The sequence below is a fragment of the Pipistrellus kuhlii genome, unplaced genomic scaffold (assembly GCF_014108245.1).
Source record: "Pipistrellus kuhlii isolate mPipKuh1 unplaced genomic scaffold, mPipKuh1.p scaffold_m20_p_32, whole genome shotgun sequence".
NCBI lineage: Eukaryota > Metazoa > Chordata > Mammalia > Chiroptera > Vespertilionidae > Pipistrellus > Pipistrellus kuhlii.
In genome coordinates, this window is record NW_023425532.1 from 2829938 (window position 1) to 2852782 (window position 22845).

Here is a 22845-nt window from a genome sequence, read left to right on the forward strand (position 1 = left end):
ACATGAAGAGTTCAAGGTATGTGGCATGCACAATAGGTAAAGACATAAAAAACGCAGAGAAATAAGTTTTACAAAGACAAAGAGCCTGGTGTTGAAACAGTAATAAGGTCTTACCCCAGGCAGGCAGCCTACATTGCTGTGTGAGACACCAGCACTACTGCAGTTACCAAGTCACCATGAAGACTGTCTAAAATAATCTGCCTAAATCAGCTCAACTCTAATGTCTCTAAATAGCGCACATACCCTGCCATTAGAATGGCCAACCTTTCAGCACTCCAAGTCCTGAATCCTGGGAAACTCCTGAGCAAAAGAGGATGTTAGTCCCCTCCCGCCTACGTCCCTTTTCAGTAACCAGCAGGCAGAGGCACAGTAAACCCAAAGAGGTATTCATGATGGTTCGAGCTGTCCTCTGCAAATTTGACAGCAAAGTTTTCTGTCCTGTGATATTCACTCTACATAGGCGTCCTCCACTCAGGAACAATGATCTATAAGTGAGATCTTACCTCAACAGAGCAGAATAAAATGAGGATTTACCAAAATATTTAGTTTCACATTTATGAAAAAGGCCTCAAAAGTTACTTAAACTGATAAGTAGTTATGAAACTTGGCTTTAAGGCACTATATATGAAAAAGTAAATGAAAATTGACTGTTTTCTTATTTCCATAAATTAGATGATTTATATAACCTGGGTATACATTTATGGAAAAAAGGTATAAATTAACACCTTATAAGTTAATATACCTATGAGTTTAAATTCTTTTCCTAATCTAACTCCATCTTAGAAACTAAAATATTGCTGTGATTGTTACCTTCCCATAATTTATTCTGCAAATACACTGATCAGTACAAATCCTAAGTTTCATTTAAAGAAATTAGAAATGTTTCCTCAAAACATTGCCTCTTAGAGAAGTATGAGATAATTGGTCTGGTTTAGAGTATGACTTAATCCTTCTTAAGCATTTTTAACACTGATACTATTTTTTACTTAACACCTTTCAATATAGTTTAAAAAAAAACCAGTCACATAGCAAAATATGGACTGACTTTCCAAAACCGAAAGTCCTTTAACTGATCTTGAATTTTCATTAAGAATGATTGATGTTTTATATATTCTAATTAAAATTTTTATTTTTCAAGTTAGAAAGTTTTAAAGAAACCCAGCTAGAAACTAAATGAATATTCTTAAAACTTTAATTGGCTACTCTACAGTACACTAAATAAACAAGACAATATATACTTATTGATAAACACATCGTAATCAACCCAATCTGCTTTTGGAAAGAAATCTACATGGAAGCAGAAAATAACTGAAGAACATGCTTCACACATAAATTCTTTTTGAATTAACTGAAAAATGTCATCTCCAACTTTACATATGATGTGTAAAAATATAATAAAAAGTCCAAGTATAGCTTCATAATTACCAGTAATTTGGGAATCACTGAGCTACCACATGTGAATCTTTGCATACTCGTTTTTCTTAAAAAAGTAGCAAACCCTGTTATTAATCCCCGTATCACCTACAATATAATTAATACACAAATAACCAATTTTACTTATTGGTACAGGTAATTTTCATTCAACCCCTCAGTTCACTGGTATATCTATTTTAGACACAGGCTGTTCGCAATAACTGGTCTGACATGTTCCATTTGTACAAGTAGCCATGGCAACCAATACAGTTAGCTTCAACAATTCTAGAAGAAAAAAACTCGCACAGGATTTATCACTATTATCATTATTATTACCGTATTTTTCGGACCATAAGACGCACTTTTTTTCCCCCCAGAAGTGGGGGGGAAAAGTCCCTGCGTCTTATGGTCCAAATATAGCCTACACATATACTTTTAAAAATAAAAGTTTTTTTACTTGCCCGGCTCTGTGTGGTCTCTGTGTGCTTGCCCGGCTCTGAAATGGTTCTAAATGCTGCTGTTTATTTTACAGGGTTGATTACATGTGTTTATGACTGTGATGTTGGGTTTTAATGCACATAAAATATTTTAGGACACTATTTGTTTCAGAATCTTTTTTTCTTCATTTCCCTTCTCTAAAAACTGGTGCGTCTTATGGTCCGGAGCGTCTTATGGTCCGAAAAATACGGTACTACCACTACTACTTGCCATGAAGTGATTTGAATATATGTAGAAAACTATGACAATTAATACTTACTTTCAGCATTCGACAAAGTGCAGGGATTACAGTCAACCAAAGCTAACTGCAAATGCTGTAAGAAGAGAGTGAAAAAATAAATGCACTAAATTCAGTCACATGTCTTAAAATAATTTTCAGGTATGTAAGATCTAACATAATAACAGAACTATACTATGTAAACAAACCATATTAGACAACCAATTAGAATTACAGGTTGTAGAGAATGGAGAACCTGGGAAAGAATTAACTTTAATTACCCTATGCATATTTTTGTTTATATATATATAAAAAAAAAAAAGCTTTGGATTTTTTAGTCTTCAAATGAATAAAAAGTATCCTCTATAATAATGAAGCGTAATGTGCTAATTAGACTGGATGGCCGAAAGACCTTCTGGACAAAGCTGGGGCTGTGAGGGCAGTTGGGGGCAACCAGGCCAGCAGGGGAGGGCAGTTGGGAAGGACCATGCCGGCAGGGGAGGGCAGTTGTGGGTGATCAGAACTGTAAGAGGAGGGCAGTTGGGGGCAATCGGACCAGCAGGGGAGTGGTTAAGAGGTGATTAGGCAGGTGAGCATTTGGGAGCCAGCAGTCCTGGATTGTAAGAGGGATGTCCAATTGCCAGTTTAGGCCAGATCCCCCAAGAGCTCCCAGATTGAAGAGGGTTTAGGCTGGGCTGAGGGACAACCCCGCCCTCCAATGCACGAATTTCATGCACCAGTCCTCTAGTATATATAATAAAAGGGTAATATGCAAATTGAACCTAATGGCGGAACACCAGGAACGACTGGTTGCTATGACACACACTGACCACCAGGAGGGCAGAAGCACAAGGAGCTGTCCCCTGGTGGTCAGTGCGGCACAGGGGGGGTGCCACTCAGCCAGAAGCTGGCTCGTGGCTGGCCAGTATAGCAGTAGTGGCAGGAGCCTCGCAGGGAGCGGGCCTAAGCCATTAATCAGACATTCCCCAAAGGCTCCTGGGCAAAAAAATTACTATGAGAATTATCATAAAGGGTGAAACTATCTGCCCTTACTGATTCTTCAATAATCATTATACTTAGTGCCTTTGAAATACTACAAAGAATGCACAGGCTATAAATAGCCTGTGTTCAAGTTCATTTATGACATATAATTACCCTTTTAGAATGTGCTATCATATGTGTAATAGTTATAACATCCACTTATAATGTCATATAAGCGTGCCCCAAAAATATATGTTAAACTCGGTGTATAACACTAAGTTTTAAGAACACAAATCATAGTAAAAAACACTGGGTGACATCTAGTTTGTCAACACTAAGCCTGGTATGTAAACTAAGAGAACACAAACAAGTACTCGAATTGGTATGAAATCTTTAAAATAAAAAAATTAAACATCTTTTAACTTCTAAAAATATTTTCACAAATATATATTCAAATATTTAGCATTTAAAGAAATCAACAGCCAACATACTTTTAAAAAATTGACCACAATAAGCTCATTCCTATCTACTGCTGGGAAAATTGAAATGTATAATGACAATTTCTAGATATAAGCTCATCTTTCTTTATCGAGAGAAATAATCATCAGCAAGGTTTTAGTATTAGTTTTCAACTCAGAATCAACAAACAGCACTTAGTCAACTGGACCCCTCAGTTAACAAAAATAAACAAGTATCAGCTATTCAGTGTTACAAGGAAAGAAAGATTAGAAGGCATCACTTGGTATGGACATAGTAATCACATTAATTCACAAACATCTGTTATGTGCATGCATAATCAGGCTAGCTTACATTTACAGTACTCTTACCATTTAAGGGTTGTAATATTTTGAATGGGAAAACTACAAACAAAATGACTATGACCCTTAAATATTGAATATCTAATCAATAAATATTTATCAAGACCTATAATGTCCTTAGAACAATGCAGAACCTAGGGATACAATGATCACCAAAGCAAAAGTAAAACTTTATTTGCCATGGTTAACAGAATGAGAGAAAAGTACATCCAACACCTGAACACCCTGAGAACGGCTTTTATTTCCCTCAGCCTACTAAGCAGATGGTATGTCCTCAAACATCCCTCGGGTGTGCTACCATGGCAATAGGAAACAGACTTCTAAAAGGTGAGTACTCTGAAAGCAAAGCATGCTTTATACAAAAAGAGCAGCCCAGCAGCCACACATTTAGATTGTACTGCATTTTTAATCTAATCTGTCCTGCCAGCACAAATTAATATTTACATAACACAGACCTCCTAACAGCCATCAAAGAACATAAACTGACCTTCAAGATGGCAATATTTTAGTTTTATTATTATACTGAAATCCCACAAAGAACAGAGAGATGCATAATTCAAATTGCCCAGCCTACATTTCATCTATCAATATTCAATGAAACCAGGCAGAAATGGTTCTTGGCCATGTTTTATATAATCCTTAATCAATCTTAAAAGCAGCAATGAAGTCACTGAAGCGCCATCTGAAACCCACAATATCATGAAACACTAAACATTTCCAAACAGCAACAATATAGAAAAATTACCGGGCAAGAGTACATATTCAAAAACATGCATGTGAGAAAGAAAAAACTTAAAGAATCACAAAGTTGATGAAACTAAACCACATAAAGAGAAACACCGATACCCCTTTCAGTACATTAAAAGGCGATGAGAAACTGGGGATGACATGACCTCACGGTTTCACTTCCAGTATCTAAACCAGATGCAAAATAGATATACCTACTGACATATAAATCAGCAAAAATGACTACCTATTACGATAATCGACACCCAAACCTTAAAATGTCATGGTAAAATATCCAGCACCTAACAGAAGCAGCTAGAAAGTACATGATGGGGCAAAAGTAGAATTACAGTTGTGAGTACACGAAAGTTTATTCTTGTATTTATTAAGTATTGTATCGTTTCCCATAGAACGAACTGTAAACCTACTTTTGCCATACCTGTGTATGCACCTCATCCCAAAATACTGTGGCACTGAAACGGATTACTGCTGTGAGAAAGGTACCATGCAGGAGAGGCTTTTGTAGTTCACACCATATACAAACCTCAAGGCAGACAGCATTCTACGGAAAATTAATTTCCAAGCCAAGAGAAAGATTTACCTGAGACTTTTTTTTTTTAATGCTGCAGTTATTTTCTTTTTATAGAGCACTTCTGGTCCAATTTAACACAAGGTTCGATTCATTACAATTTCTGTTGACATCTTTATTACCAAAGTCACCTTTTGTTTTAAAAGCTTTTGACTTGCTCAGTATTTCATAACAACTTTATAGTATTTTGTTTTATATAAACTGAGGACGTTGATTTCTATCTGGAGGAAGGATACCTATATTCATGTAATTAACACATAAAACTAGAGTTTCAAGACTTTATTTTCCTTTAAATTGTTTTACATCTAGCTGTATAGCCTGTGATTATCTCATGAATCTTTTCAACTGTAGAACCCTTCAACTGTATTCCCAATCCTAAAGACAAGCAATGAGATAGCTTTCCGTAACTGAAAATGTATGTATCAACGTATAAGTGATTAAATTGGTGCACTGTTTGGATTCCAGATCTAATCTTGGGTGTTCTGACTCAGTGGGTTGAGGGTGACACCCTGTGAACCACATAAAAGCTTCTAACAAATTATTCCAATGCCCAGTCAGGGTTAAATGCCACTATCTTAAAGTTTTTAAATCGTGTGCTGGCCCCCAAAAACCTTACTTCAGAGTACCTAGCAAGATGTGACACCTCTATCTCCACTCATCCAATTGTGGCAGACACAGCCTTTCAGGAATAAAAGGTTGGCAATCAGGTTTCACTCGATAAGCCAGCACTCTGCTGTGGCTATGCATACATAACTGAACACAAGGTGCACTGAAGCTGGTATTGCACAGAAGTGTAACAGACAATTCCATAATGGAATCCAAAAGATACAGGTGAGAGAGAAAAAGAGGTACTGTGGCTGAGGAAACAATTTGTTTTTATTCAGCTCCAACGAAACAGACTTTTGTGGGCCATTTAAGTAAGAGAAGGGAAGGTGTTTCAGGTACTCTTTCACGTCAAAGGCAAATTATTTTTCTTAATCATTGTTATAGATCACCACAGTTCTAAAATATTAAAGGTGGTAATCATACTGAAATATACAAATGCACTAAATCAACACACTGTACACCTTAATTTTATACAATGTTGTGTGTCAACTTCATGTCAATAAGAAATTTTTAAAAGACTAGAATTTTCAAAATACCAGCCGGATATGTTAAGCTATCATGAAAGAAATAGGACAGAAGCAGGTATCTATATCTATATATATAAAAGTCTAAGAGACCATTACAACCAGCCAGTAATTATGACAAGCACTAACCACCAGGGGAAAGATGCTCAACATAGGAGCTGCCCCTGGTGGCCAGTGTGTTCCCACCGATAACCTCCCATGGCTGGCCAACCTCCTGCAATCATGCCGGCCAGCCTGACTGGGACTGGGCGAGACAGCCCCAACTGACCAAGAGAGACCCCACCCGTGCACGAAATTGTGCACTGGACTTCTAGTGGAATAATAATAGCAAATTTCATTATCTTCAGACAACTAAACTAATAAAAATATGCTGTTAAAGCTTCAACAACTATTTTGGAAACGTAGGGCATGGTTAAAATTAATTTAATAACTAACATCAAGTTCTCAGTAAGTCTTGTATCATACAGTTCACAGTATCCTAGTTAAATGAAACAAATGATTTTTGCATTCTACAGTAAGGAGGCATTCCACAGATTCAAAAGTATTTTCTAAGAGGAAGTATATATCATCATGCCTTTATTTACCATTCTGCCTTATTATCTTAGCATAAAAATTAAAAAAAATCACAATGAAATTCCTGAATCTGTATTGGGTATTAAGATCAAACAAGACATCTGGAAACGAAGTAGTTCTTGGAGAAGAGTAAGGTAGACAGAAAGAATGTGGAAATGCTTTTTCACTCAGAAGTTTCATGTCATGTGTAACAGTAGAGGGGAGACAAGCTGAAATGAATTGTGCTGTCAGTTTGTAAAGAAAAAACAGCTGTTAAAAGAGATGAAAGATAAAAGTAGCCGCTTCCTCCATCACCAGCGCCCTCTCCCTACCCTGTATTTCCAGCCAGTCCTATAAGAGCCATTTTATAGTCTCTTCCATTTATCTATTCATTCAAGAAACACTAAGAACCTGCCAGGCTAACACACATCTGAGTCCAACCTATTTCCTTAGAATTTTCTCTCTAATTCTTACCTTCTTACCCCTTTCATAGTAACCCCTTCTATCACATCATCATCTTCAAATACCATATTATAAGGTAACTTATACTGGTATCCCCATCAACTTTCCATGGGTTCCCCTTAAAAAGCCACCTTTTTACCTTTAAAAATCCAAAACAGTTCTAATGCTGACACATTTCAGGGAGACTTAAATATGTAAATATTAAGGAGAATTTCTATATGATCTTCCATTAAACTAAATAATATGGATTTAGTACATGTTATTTTGCATTTATTAGCTTCACAGGAAGAAAATAATTTTAAGCCTGCCAGGATGTGAAAATTAGAGGCATTATATAAAACTATGTCAAAATTAGTATACTTTTATTGAAGTAATATTAGTACACTGCCTCAAATACATAATGGATGTAAGTAATTATCATTACTATCATTAAAAAGTAATGAAATAAAATCTGAATTATATGGTATTAAACAGGCAACCAAACCCACTTGGGGGGAATATTACCTGAAACAGAGAAGAAAAGAACAAAATATCATGTAGAAATAAATGTCACCTGAAATGGACTCTGATTCAGATAGTACAAAACTAATTAAATTAAGAATTGGTACTTCCGCCACTCACTAAACATGTGAAATCTTTACTAGCCAATATAATGGAAAAATAACAGCATATAATTAAAAAGTAAGCTGGGCACTAACTTAACATTTCTGAGGATGGGATGAGTGACAAAAATACAAGTATTAAATTCTAGGACAAGAAAATGGATTTTGCAAACAATATTCCTCCTGGCCCCAAATGAGAGGAATTTGTGGGGTGGGCACAGTAATTCCAGTTCTACAGACACAGGAGGGTAAGAAGAGTTAAACATCTTGCCCAAGGTCACACAATTAGTGATGTGACAGAGTCAAATTTTAAAACAAAATTTGCTTGCTCTGAAAACTGTTTATATGGTACCAAAAACAGAACGAATCTGTTTCAGAATTACATTTTGGGAGAAAAGTTATTACGAGAGATAGAAATAAAACAGGAGGCCCTGGAATGCATTTCATGTGTGGGTGAAATGAAGGAATCTATTATGAAAATAAACTGTACTTGATTTAAATATTTTACCATCTAAAACATACTGTATATGCAATATCCCTCCTTTAGGCACAGGAAACAGAAATGAGGTAGAGAAGACCTACTTTGTAATGCACAAGTTGTTCACACCGTACCCACACCAAATTATTCCTTTTACCCACCCTTTACTCCTCCATTAGATAGGAACAGTGTATTTAGGAACTGAGAGACCTGCTCAAACACTGGGTATAACTGATCGAAGAGTAACCATCTATACTAATAAAAGACAAATATGTAAATTGGCCTTCACTTCATGAAAGCCACCAGCCAATCAGGAATGAGTATGCAAATTAGCGGGATAAAGATGCCTGCTACCAGGAAGCCAGCCAGAGCAAGCAGGAGGCTTGGGTTTCCCAGGCAACAAAGGAAGCCAAGCTTTCTGCCTGCCCTTGCCAGCCTAAGCCTCTATTCAAGGCTACAAAGTTTCAATTATAGAAGCTAAACAAATCTAAACAGAAATGGCTGCCGGCCACAGAGCGAGCAAGAGACTTGACTCCACTCCAGGCCACAAAGTTTCAATTGTAGAAGGTAAATAAATTCCAGATACCAGGGCATCGCCAGCGGGCGCGGCTGGCCTGCCAACCACCACAGGCCCCTCACTCAGGCTGCCCCACGCCCCAAGGGAACCCCACCCTAATCCGGGACACCCTTCAGGGTAAACCAGCTGGCCCATACCATGCACCAGGCCTCTATCCTATCTAATAAAAGAGTAATATGCAGATTGACCATCACTCCAACACACAATATGGCTGCCTTCATGTGGTCAAAGATCCTGCCCCTATGTGGACACAAGATGGCCACTACAAGTTGGGAGGCATCAGGCCTGCAAGGGAGGGAATTGAGAGGGACCGGGTCTGCAAGGGAGGGAAGTTGGAGGCGATCAACCCTGCAGTGGAGGGCAGTTAGGGGTGACCAGGCCAGCAGAGGAGGGAAGCTGGCTGGCAGGGGAGCAGTTAGACATCAATCAGGCTGGCATGGGAGTGGTTAGGGGGCAATCAGGCTGGCAGGCAGGCAGGCAAGCAAGCAGTTGGGAGCCAGCAGTCCTGGATTGTGAGAGGGATGTCCAACTGTCCATTTAGACCCGATACCACCGGTGGGCAGTTAGACATCCCTCAAGGGGTCCCAGATTGGAGAGGTTGCAAACTGGGCTGAAGGACACACACACCCCCCACCATGCATGAATTTCATGCACCAGGCCTCTAGTTTTAAATAAATGGGGGTAAGGGGGCACAAAACAAGGAGACTGCACTTATGGCAATTTTGCTAAAATCGCCATTACTTGAAGGTTTGGTTAGCTTTTAGCTATGTCTGAATATAGTTAAAAGTTGGATATAGGCAAGTTTGTGTTGAATATGAATAAGTACCATGGAACACTGTCCAACCATGTTTCCCCTGATTAAAGGGAATTTTAATTAATGCTACCTTCATGAAAATAGATCTTTGCATCTCACAGAATTATTAAAAATACCACTGTACCATTATTCAGAGATATTCACATTTCACACAATTTGGGACATATATGATTACTTTTTCCCACTCAAATATATTTCCTAAGCAACATTTACCAATCTACTACCCAAGACACTTGTTTCACACATAATATGAGTTGTGATAGCATTGTAAAATACTGAAATAATTTAATTTTTTTAAAGAGTCTTTGTTATCAAATATACACTGTGAATGTCCAAGAGGGGGTAAAATATACAAGGTGCCACATTTGACCTTATTTTATTTCCTATTTCTAATCCATTCATATCCCATAATATACTCTGAGAAATGCTGCTCTAAGCTTGAGGAGAAACTGATAACTTCCAGGCATCCTTCTTCTTCACACTACCTACATTTCCTCTTGGGCCTATTCTTCAAACTGAACTTACTTTGACAACTATGTGATCTAAATAGATCACCATTTACTTGTTTTAGTGTTTTTGGTTGTCTCTCTTTTTCTTACTATCAGCATTGTTCTTTATAAACTGTATTTGCAGTCTATTTTAAAACTCTAGAAGAATTAGGCACTCTTAAATCCACTTTAAAAAAAAAAAAAAAACTTTCAGCCCTAACTGGTTTGGCTCAGTGGATAGAGCGTTGGCCTGTGGACTGAAAGGTCCCAGGTTCGATTCCTAGTCAAGGACATGTACCTTGGTTGCGGGCACATCCCCAGGAGGAGGTGTGCAGGAGGCAGCTGATCAATGTTTCTCTCTCATTGATGTTTCTAACTCTCTATCCCCCTCCCTTCCTCTCTGAAAAAAATAAAAAAATAAAAAATATAAAACAAACTTTCAGTAGTTCCTTATTAGTGAATTTAAATTATAACCTACGGTACAGTCATTTTCTATCTCCCTCCCTTCAGAATCAAGACAGTATGCATCAGAGCTATTTAGAACATGGCAACCATTATAGCCATAAATTCACAAAAATTTAAGCTTTTCTCTAGAATTTAGATTCCTTTCAAAAAGCAACACTTCTGTCATGCAGGGAAGCACTATATTCATGAAAATTCCAGGGAGATCTACAGTGATGGCACAGATAGCATAAGAAGCTCAATGAAAAATTTGACAAACATCAAATTTCCATAGAAAGTGAAATACTTAACCAACAATGTATTATCTTTTCCCAATAGTGTTTATACTGATCCATCAGCAGTACAACTGACTTTCGGAGAACACTTTTAAATATAGTTTAGATATGAAATATGCCCTACTGGTAAAGATGGAAAGATTTCTGGTGAAACGAATACAAATAAATGGCCAATGATTCGGTCACACCACTACTAGGCACCTGTTTCTGACCTCTATGGTGGTCAATTTGTTTCCAATGTCCACACTGAAACTGAAACCATCACCCTTTCCTGATAGCAAACCTCAAAACTTTAACCCTCCCAAAAAAGGTAAATTATGTGTAATTAATTACCTATGTCTTAGCATAATAACTACTTGTGCCCTGAAACCCAATATTTGTATCTTCCAGTTCATATCTGATAGTTCTTTCATTTATATTTCCAAATTTTCTTTTGAGGTGCTGATATAAATTCCAACATTTCTCAAAGCTCTAACATTTTACAACCCACCCACCCCCAAATGAAATAGTGTCTTAGAGAAAAAACACAACCTACCTTTAAACTAGACTCATAGTCTGTGTTCGCTTTGAACATAAGCCCAAGTCGTAAATGAATTTCCTTGGCTCGACAAAAGCTGGGATCAACATAAAGCACCTCCTGAAATGCTTTAATTGCCCTGAAAGAATACAGACATAAGATAGCTTAACTTTTAAACATTTGCATGAATTTTTGCTTGGTAGCACAGTAAAACTTATGATTTACACAATACTGTTAAAAGGAAATGCAGTTTTATAAAAATAATGTGAATGAATAATTTTTTTTAAAAAGACTGGAAAGGGGCATCTGAGTCTTTCATATAATTGAATGCACAGAATCTAATCCTGTCTAATAAGAGATTAATATGCAAATTGACCATCACTCCGACACACAATATGGTCAAAGATCCTGCAACTATGTGCACACAAGATGGCCCCCACAAGATAGCCAACAGTGGAGGGCAGTTGGGAGGGACCAAGCCGTAGGGGAGGTCAGTTGGGATGCACCAGGCCTGCAAGGGAGGGCAGTTGAGAGGGACCACGCCTGCAAGGAAGAGCAGTTGGGGGCAACCAAGCCTGGAGGGGATGGCAGTTAGGGGTGACCAGGTCGGCAGAGGAGGGAAGTTGGGGGCAACGGGGCCTGCAGGGAAGGGCAGTTGGGGAGGACCCAGACCTGCAGAGGAGGGCAGTTAGGGGGACCAGGCCTGCAGGGGAGGGCAGTTAGGGATGACCAGGCCTGCAGGGGAGGGCAGTTGGGGATGACTAGGCCTGCAGGGGAGGGCAGTTAGGGGCAAACAGGCTAGCAGGGGAGCAGTTAGCCATCAATCAGGCTGGCAGGAGAATGGTTAGGGGGTGATCAGGCTGGCAGGCAGAAGCGGTTAGAGGCAATCAGGAAGGCAGGCAGGCGAGCAGTTGGGAGCCAGCAGTCCTGGATTGTGAGAGGGATGTCCAACTGCCCGTTTAGGTGCAGGCCTCAACGAACAGTCGGACATCCCTCGAGGGGTCCCAGATTGGAGAGGGTGCAGGCTGGGCTGAGGGACACACAACATCCCCATGCACAAATTCTGTGCACCGGGCCTCTAGTCCTACATAGTAAAAGCGCAATATGTAAATTGATCGGAGGAACAACTGGTCTCTATGATGTGCACTGACCACCAGAGGGCAGATGCTCAATGCAGAAGCTGCCCCCTGGTGGTCAGTGCACTCCTAACAGGGGAAGGGCCACTCAGCCACGAGCCAGGCTGACTGCTGGCGAGTGCAGCAGTGGTGAAGGGAGCCTCTCTCGCCTCCACAGCAGTGCTAAGGATGTCTGAAGCCTACAGCCGGACATCCCCTAAGGGCTCCCAGACTGCTGAAGGGCGCAGGCTGGGCTGAGGAACCACCACCACACACACACACCCCAAGTGCATGAATGTTGTGCACTAGGCCTTTAGTTTAATATAAAAGATGAAAAGGAAGATCAGTTAAATTTATTCTCAATTATTCAAATAATATTTTATATTAAAACTAGAGGCCTGGTGCACAAATTCGTACATGGGTGAGATACCTCAGCTTGGCCAGCAATCGGCCCAATCGGGGCCACAGGAGGTTGGCCGGCTCAGGTTTTTCCAAGTAGTCTATTCCTTCAGTTGTGCATTCCTATTTTTAATGTTCTAAACCACATGTGTCAAACACAAGGCCCACGGGCCAAATCCGTCCCGCCAGGCCTTGCAATGTGGCCCGCACCGCGCTGTCATCACTGCACTCCGCTGCGTTTCCATCACAATGACAGTTTATGACTGTTCAGTAAACCATTCGGCCCGCGATTTAGGCTGGATTTTAGATTTTGGCCCCTTCTCTGATTGAGTTCGACACCCCTATTCTAAACAATACAGTAAAATGTTTAAGTTTTAATAAGGGTTCAATGATGCCATCACTTTCATAGTTGGCTGATTGAATTGTGTGTTGGGAGGGGAGGGACACTCCATAGTCTCTTTACTAAACCAGTTCCCCTCATCTGGCAAAATATAAGTTCATTTCCATTTTATTTTCTAAACTTTTACTAATGTTTTATCTCCTGTGTGCTTCTTCATTTTTTTCCCACCTGAGGGGAACAAAGGAATAGAGAAATGGTGGAAAGTGTGTGTGTGTGTGTGTGTGTGTGTGTGTGTGTGTGTGTGTGTGTTGGGGAGGAGGGGGGTGGAGTACATGGAGAAAATAGGTAACACTCAGACTACATTTTAAATTTGGTCATCATTTTACCACATTCACCTCACCAAACTGCATGCAGTCAGAACATGCTCTCTATAGCACAGCTAACTAAAAAACCAAAGCATACAAATTCTGATTGACAGAGAATTTTAGAACATGAGAAATAGCTAGGGAAAACTATAAAATACTTTTGATACAATGTGTGGATTTATAGTTTTCAAATATTAGAGCATATTCTCTACTGAAACAGAAAAGTTCATATCACTGGCATTTTTTCTTAAAATTTAAAAAGATTATTTTATATCATCAAAATTATTTCTATAATTTTTCAGCTTAATTTTTTTTTTGCATTTAATGTATGCCATTGCTAACAATTTAAAAAAAGAAATTATAGAAAGCTAAGACCTCAATAGCACTACCTATGGAAAGCATGGATGTGCTAAATATATTTTAAAACAATGGTCACTTTTAATAAGATTTCAAGAAAGTCATTTAAAAAGTCTCCTTTAAAACTATATCAAAAATGATATTAACTAAATGGCCATAGCACAGTTTCAGTACATTTGGGAAGAGCAACAAAACTCTTTAGTTCTCTGAGGCTAATAAAGCTGGTCCAGAGAGTTCCCTCAGGAATATCTAAAAGGGATAGTATTCTAGCTCTGAATCAGTAATAACATTTTATATGTATGTAACAGATATATAGTTCCACGCATATTTATTAGGAAATTTAGAGGTTCCCTTTAAGTGACACAGGTAGATTTGATGAAGTAATCAAAGAGACAATAAGATTTTTAAAGGTAGCGATGGAAAGAGAAGCCAGACCAAACAGTAGATGGCACGAACAAAGTTACATAGGTTAAAAAGTGCTCAAGATGTTTTCAGAGGAACATTAATAATACAGTGTGACTGACATAAAGAACATATTTAGCAAAGGGAGCAGTGAGGCTAAAAGGATCATCTGATCCTTGAACCAGAGAGGGCGTTAAATGGAAGGCTAAATTAGAAGTACCATACACTGGGTTACTGACATTGGCATCTGCTAATGTACTGCTACCTCCTGGCTCTTTTGCGCTCTCTAGCCAATCTTCTTATCATCACTCCAGACCCTGTGACACTTTTTCCCTCCCACTGTGTGTGGGTTGGGAGAGGAAGGGGAGGGAGTAGTCAATCTTGTGTAAAAGTCTGAAAAGGTAAAAGTACTGGTCATCAGCCGAAACCGATTTGGCTCAGTGGATAGAGCGTCAGCCTGCGGACTGAAAGGTCCCAGGTTCGATTCCGGCCAAGGGCATGTACCTTGGTTGCGGGCACATCCCCAGTAGGAGGTGTGCAAGAGGCAGCTGATCGATGATTCTCTCTCATAGATGTTTCTAATTCTCTATTCCTCTCTGTAAAAAAATCAATAAAAATTTTAAAAAAGTACTGGTCATCATAATTTACCCATAAATTTTTTTATCAGCATGCAAGTCATTCCCCAGTTCAAATAGCATGGGGACCACTGGTCCATAATGAAGACCTGAGAAATTCTACTAGCTTTCTAATCTAAGCCTCCTTTAATTATCATCTCATGCCAGATTTTTTCAGACACACATAAACTCTTACATGTGAAGTGGTTCAGTATCGCTGAAGGAATATCTAATAATTTCAAGAGATTATTGAAAAATGCAGGCATATGGACATTAAAATATGTTGTCTTTTTTACACACACAATTCAGGGTGGGGCAAAAGTAAATTTACAGTTGTTCATATGAAAAATAATACAATAATACATAATAATGCAAGAATAAATTGTTTCACGTTCTCACAACTATAAACCTACTTTTTTACTCACACTTAAACAAAACACACCGAACATAAAAACAAGCCATTTACTAGAAATAACTTACCATTGAAATGCATTGTAATGGAAGTAGACCAAACCAAGACCATATAAAAAGGCAGCATTCTGTAAAGAAAGGGGAAAAGAGTTTTAGGAAAAGCACTTATGTTTAATGCATATGACATTATTAACATAAAACATGGTATCCAGGATTTCTTAAGTTATGAAAACTCTATCCTGCATTACAAAATATTTGAGAAACATTTTTAAAGCACTGAAATCAGATGAGTCAGCAAAGACATGGAATCCAATCAATTAGATGAGATTCTCTGCTTTCTTTTTAATCAAACCTGTCCTGAAATAAAAAAAAAATTTTGTCAGCAGAATTCTATGGGCAAGACTACAACAAAAACCTATTATTCAGGAATAAGAAAATGCTTGGAATATGCTATCTTATTATCTCTTGCTTGCATCTGTATTTTTTCTCTAGTTCTTTCTGTTTCTTGAGCTGGATTTGATTTATGTCAGTGTTGTCAAGAAGACAGTCCAAATTGAAAGTAAATGTACAATATAAACCTAGAACAAATTTTAGTATTAAAAATAAATTGCACGCTCAAATGACACCTAGCCACTTCTATTTGGGGTTTTAAACATCAGTGACGCTGGGAATCCCCAGGAGACAGTGAACGTTCCTCAGAGTCACCTTGTCCTAGGAGTGAGGGACCTAGAGTATGGATCCCAACGCTGCCAGTTATTGTTTGGAAAAAAGAATGTGATGCCTAAACCCCAAAGTGCAAACACATGGCTAAGATTTTGGTATTCAGCTATTTGTTAATACTAAAATTTGTTCTGGGCTTATATTGTGCACTTCCTTTGAATTCTAAGTACCTTTTTGGAAACACTGGAAAATGTTTAAGTACATCTTTTAAAATGTACTAAGTATGAAAATTTAATTTCATTCATTCCTCATTAACCCCAACTTTCCAATTGAGAAAATTACATGCTATAGGAGTATTCACAAATGCTGGTATTTGCAAAGCTTCAGACATCTATTTCAAAAGTTCATTTTTCAAAAAAAAAAAAAAATTTTAATCTAGTTGGAAATGGTTTTAATCAGTATCATTTATTTACCACCCCATGCCCTGGAATAAACTGAGGATTTACTAGGTGTCAGGGACAATACCAAAAGGTTGCGCAGGCAAAACTGATTAAAATATACTTCTCTGGCCCTCAAGAAGCATGCACCCAGTGTGTGCAGAGAGTGGGGGAGAGAACAGGGATATTCAGAATGCAGGATTAGTTAACTTAAGTAGTAGTTAAGTCAACAAATGCTCTCCCCAGAAAGTCTAACTGTCTTCTTAGGTAGAGGTGATTAAGGGGAAGGAAGCACATGAATAAAAATAGACATCTTTCTCCAATTTAGGCAATTGCCCAGGGAAGGTGGTGTGGGGTATGGTGGAAATATGAGCTTATTGAGGGGTATTTCTGCTTTCAGGACACGCCCTGATGCCTCACTTTATTGATAGTTCATCCTTTCCCCTCTAGGACATCTTACACATCCAAGTCACTGTATAAATTCTATCAGTTATTCAAGATCCATTTTAAATGTTATCTTTCCCATGGAAGCTCTGCTACTTCAACTACTTCACTAGAGGTAACCCTTCCAACCTTTACCTTTGGCCTTAGCATAATGTCTCTATCATGTAACAGAGGCCTGGTGCATACATGGGTAGGGTCCCTAGGTCTGGCTGGTGATCAGGGCTGATCAGTGCCTTCTAGCTGCTGGCTGGGGCCTCCCTTTGCTCCATGCGCCCCCTGGTAGTCAGCACACATCAAAGCAAACCATCGAACTCCTGGTCTCCCAGTTGAACTCCCAAGAGGACACTTTGCACATTAGGCTTTGATACATATATATATACTAGAGGCCCGATGCAAAAATGGGCCTTTCTTCCCCTGGCTGTTGGCACCGCCTTCACTCTGGCCAGAGCGGCCTTATGGCTCCAGCCTGGAACTGCCTTTTCGCCTTCCCACTCTGCCTAGAGGCCCGGAGCAGAACACCCCTGGCCTCTTGGTGTCTGCGTATGCAAATTAATCTACCATCTTTTATGGGTTAATCTGCATAGTCACTTCTGATTGGCTGGTGGGCATCGCCAAGGTAGTCAATTAGCATGTTACCCTTTGATTAGTGCAGATATTAGAGGCCCGGTGCTGGTGGGGTCCCTTGGCCTGGCCTGTGCCCTCTCACAATCTGGAACCCAGTTTTGGCACAATCCCTGCAGGCCAGGCTGAGGGAAGCCACTGGTGCATGGGCCTCTAGTATGCATATAAGATCTTAGGTTAATCTCTTCTTGCCACCCCCACCACCACCTCTCCATTCCCTCTGAGATTGATCAGTATGTTCCGTGTTTCCATGCCTGTGCCCTGAGTATCTGCCTCGTGGTGGTCATTGAGCATCATAGCTACCAACCAGCCAGTCAGCTAGTCCGCTGGTCACTTAGGCTTATAGATATAGATATAGATATAGATATAGATATAGATATAGATATAGATATAGATATAGATATAGAAGATTATTATATAATAGTAAGCATCTAATTTTATCAAAATGCTAACATTTCTTTTTAAAAGGTCCTAACAACCCTTTAAGGTGGTAGAAGGCCTCATTTGTAGAGTGAAGAAAGAAGGATCTGAAAGATTAAGCAACTTGTTCAAAGAAATAGGTATTGAGTAGCAGACGTAGGAACTGAATCTATGTCTGCCTCCAGAGCTTACTCTTGACTACTATATTTTTGTTATTTGGCAAAATAATCCAAGACAAAAATATCATAAAGGCAAGAGTGCTGAGCATCTGTGTATCCCCTGTTATCAGTGGGGAATGTCCACCCCCGTGCCATAAGGCCCAGGAAAACATTTGGTCTGGCCCTGCCAAGGAAACCACAGCGGGACTTAAAATTTAATAAACTTAGGAGCTTTTTTCATAGCAACATAAATTTATATTAAGTGAATTATATTAAGCAAATGATATTATAAATATCCAAATGGCCCTTGGCAGAAAAATGATTCCCTACCCCTGACATTGCAGATACCCAAAAGTTTAGTAAAGTGAATCACTTTACATCACAGTATTTAAGCTCAGTTATTAAGCTCAGTTCCCTAAGTGACACAGAATTAGTAGGCATGGTCCCTACTAACCTGAAGCTTATACATTGTGGCAAGGAGTTAAGTTTCATTTTTCATTAACAGCTAACAATGTAATTCAAACCTCTATTGAGCCCCTATTATGAACCATAGCAGAGTTATCATCACTGGGAAGACAATAGTGAACAAAATAGGCAAAGATCCCTATCACCAATGAATTTATAATCTAATGACAAAAGATTATGAAATTAAGTGCATAACAATATATTCCCAGCTACAACCAACCACATGATCTCACTTTTATATTGAATCTAATAAACAAAATAAACTGACAATGAAGCACCTGACTATGGAATCTCAGAGGGAAGAGGTGAAGGATTAACCAAAGAATTTATATGCATACTAGAGGCCCGGTGCACAAAATTCGTGCGGGGGGGAAGGGGGGTTGTTCCTCAGCCCAGCCTGCACACTGTCTAATCTGGGACTCCTCGAGGGATATTCGACTGCCCATTTACAGGGATCTCGCCAGCTTTGGTGAGAGGCTGATGGCTGTTTGCAGGCTGGCAAAGCCCCCCAGTGGGGACACTCACCCCATGGGGGTGTGGCTAGTCTGTATGAAGGGCTGATGGCTGTTTGTAGGCTGGACACATTCCCGGGAGATCCAAGCTCCCAGCCTCTCCTTTTTTCCCCCCAGCACCTCCTTTGAGCAGAAGCCAGGGCTGGCTGGAAGCAGGTATCTGGGATTTATTTATCTTCTATAATTGAAACTTTGTAGCCTTGAATGGAGGCCAGGGCTGGCCAGGGTGGGCAGGAAGCTTGGCTTCCTGGATCGCTAGGGGCAACCCAAGTCCTCTGCTCCCTCCAACTCCATGGCCACTGCCATCTTTGTTGGGTTAATTTGCATACTCACTCCTGATTGGCTGGTGGGTATAGCAGAGTGATGGCCAATTTGCATGTTTTCCTTTTATTAGTGTAGTTATGCATAACCAATGGATACAGACAATAGTGTGGTGAAGGCCTGGGGGACAGGGGGGCAGGAATCATGTGGAGGAGGTCAATGGGGGGGAGGAGAACACACCTGTAATACTTTCAACAATCCTATCTAATAAAAGGGCAATATGCAAAATAAGTGCCACTCCAAAGATGATGGCACCCATAGCCACAAGATGGCAGCACCCAGTACCCTCAGCCCTGCCAGAGTTCCCCAATCCTGGGGAAGGGGGAGGGGGAGGCATCCACTGAGAGCGGGTAGCGTGAGTGACTTGGCAGAATGCTTGCTTCGTTGCCCCAGAGGGCCTCTGGGCAGCAGGTGCGGAGCGGCCAGGGCCTCTGGTGGATAGGGGGCCGGCCTGCAGCCTCCACAGCCGAGCGCTGGGGGGGAGAGGAGACAGCGGGCCGCCTCCCAGGGAAGCAGTGCAGCTCCCTCCCGCCTCCTGTGGAATTGGTGTGGGTCCCTCCCGGCACCTGCTATGGTTCCCGCTGGCTCCCGGGGAAGTGGCGGGCAGTCTATTGCATGCAATATCGCACAATGGGCTACTAGTAAAGATAAATATAAAAACTAAATAGCTCTCTCTCCACACACACACACACACACACACACACACACACACACACACAATAGATGACTTTACTAGTAAATTCTGGATAACTTTTAAGGAAGAAATAATACCAATCCTACACATACGATAGAGAAAAGAGCAATTCCCAACTCATTTTATGAGGCCAAAATTATCCTGATGCAAAAATCATGTCACATGAAGAAATTACAAAGTAACATCACTTATGAACAAAACTGCAAAATCCTTAACAAAATATTACTACCCTGAAGCCAGCAACAAAACACAGGTGACTAAAAGGAGTTCATCAAAAACTGTCTGAAGAGCCAAGCAATGTAATTAAGCATATTAACACATTCTTAAAATTCCAGAGGATCTCAGTAGATGACGAATAATATGTGACAAATTCAGTATATATTCATTATAACTGGGGGGGATGCGGAAGAACCTCCAAGTAAAACTAGTGACAGAAGAGAACTTCTTCAATATAAATCTGCAAAAACCTTACAGCTAATATCATATTCAATAGGGAAAACTGAATGTTTTCCTACAAAGATAAAAGAACAACAAAAGGATATTCCCTTGTATTCAACACTGTACCAAAGTTCCTTGTTAATCCAACAAGGCAACAACAACAAAAACAAAAATTAAAGTGTATCTACAGATCAGAAAGGAAAAATTAAAACTGCCTTTAACTGCAGACAGCATGATGAAGTACATAGAAAATCTAAAGAAATCTAGAGCAAAGCTACTAGAACTAGTAATTAGCTTATCAAAATAGAAGGCTGCTAAGTAAGTGTACAATCATCTACTGTGCTCCAGGATAATAGCAACAAACAGTGAAAGTAAACTTTTACAATGCCTCCAATCACATCAAAAAAGTAAAATAGAAATAAACTTTAAAACTTCAATAAACTTTAATGAAAACTATCAAACATTGCTGAAGGAAATTAAAGACCTAAATAAACGGTGAGCTATACCATGCTCCTGGATTAGTAAATGCATTATTATTAAAATAATGTAACTTTCAACAATAAAGATTTAATTTAAAGAAGAAAGTAGAAATTCTTCCCATATTGTTTTATGCAAATAATGTAGTGCCCATCAAAACCTTAGCAGGATAAATTGGCAAGCTGCTTTTAAACTTTATGTGGAAGGCAAAACAAACAAAAACTACACAATTTGAAAAAGACCACCGAGAACTTACAGTGCCTGATTTCAAGACTACAACAACAAAACAGGGTGCTAGTGGCTTAAAAACAGACACAGATAACTGGAACATAACAGAGGGTCTAGAAATGCACACAAAATTAAACGGCCAATTGATTTTTATCAAAGAGCACGCGGTAATTCAATTTTGAAAGGATAGTCTTTGCACCAAATGACAATGGAACGGGGTTATCAATCTGACTCAGGGGGGTGCAGGGAAGCCACACATTGCTGATTATCTCCCATCGTGAACAACCTGACAACTTGAAGTGTACCATAAGCCCAAACATAATCATTGTGATTATAGAAATTCTAGGAAAGAAACCTGAAGAAACTTTATAATCTTGGGATAGGCAAAGATTTCTTAACAGAACACAAAATCAGGGGCTATAAAAGATAAAAACTGATTAAATGAACTTCATCAAAATTATATAACAGTCACTCCTCAAAAAGTACAATTGATTACCATTTACAGCAACCTGGATGGAATTGGAAAACATTATGCTAAGTGAAATAAGCCAGTCAATGAAAGGAAAATACCACATGACCTCACCATTTGTGGATAATAAAGAACATTATAAACTGATGAACAAAAAGATAGATACAGAGGCAGTAAAGCATCAGACTGTCAAATGACAGCGGGAAGGTTAGGGAGAGGTGGGGCAGATAAGAGATCAACCAAAGGACTTGTACGCATGCATATAAACATAACCAAAGTATGCAAAACATTGGGGGTGAGGGCATGAATGGGAGTTGGGAGGGGCAATGGTAAGAAATGTACACATATAATACCTTAATAAAAAAATAAAAAAAGTTAAGAAAACAGAAAGGCAAGCCTCAGCCTGGGAGAAATTTCCGAGCCATGCCTGATAAAGAGCTTTATCCAGAGTATGTAAAGAGCCTATTCTACTCAATTAATGAGGAAAAAAATGAGCAAAAGACATGAATAGGGAGTTAAGAAAAGGAATACGAAAGGCCAATAGCATATACAAGATGCTCAACATCACTATTATCAGGGAAAGGCAAATAAAAAGAAAATGAAAAACCACTACTTAATTACTAGAATGGCTAAAGTTAAGAAAACTGACAATACCAAGTACTAGAAGAGATGCAGAACAACTGGAAATCTCATTCATTGCTAATTGAAATCTGAAACACTGCAGCCACTTTGGAAAGCAGTTTGGCATTTAAACCTACAACTGCAATGTTGTGACCGCTGCAATGAGGTAGCTATTAATTGAATAACAGGAAAGAAGCAAAGGAAGGCCAGACATTAGAAGCACGGCCATCTGGGCATAGCACACACCGCAGGACCCACCATCCATTCCCTGCAGGTCA

The 22845-nt window shown here is 39.4% G+C and overlaps 1 protein-coding gene across 17 annotated transcripts in view; it reads right to left on the reverse strand.

The window, feature by feature from the left end:
- Positions 1 to 22845, reverse strand: part of KDM6A (lysine demethylase 6A) — a 127332-nt gene that overhangs the window by 52347 nt on the left and 52140 nt on the right. For 16 of the 17 annotated variants that reach the window (XM_036460437.2, XM_036460434.1, XM_036460430.2 and 13 more), the window contains 3 exons: positions 15672 to 15730; positions 11618 to 11738; positions 2171 to 2225 (listed from right to left, as the gene is read on the reverse strand). In XM_036460437.2, the coding sequence (XP_036316330.1) occupies positions 2171 to 2225; positions 11618 to 11738; positions 15672 to 15730 (235 nt within the window). The remainder of the gene's footprint in view (positions 1 to 2170; positions 2226 to 11617; positions 11739 to 15671; positions 15731 to 22845) is intronic. The other variant, XM_036460432.2, reaches the window with a different exon arrangement.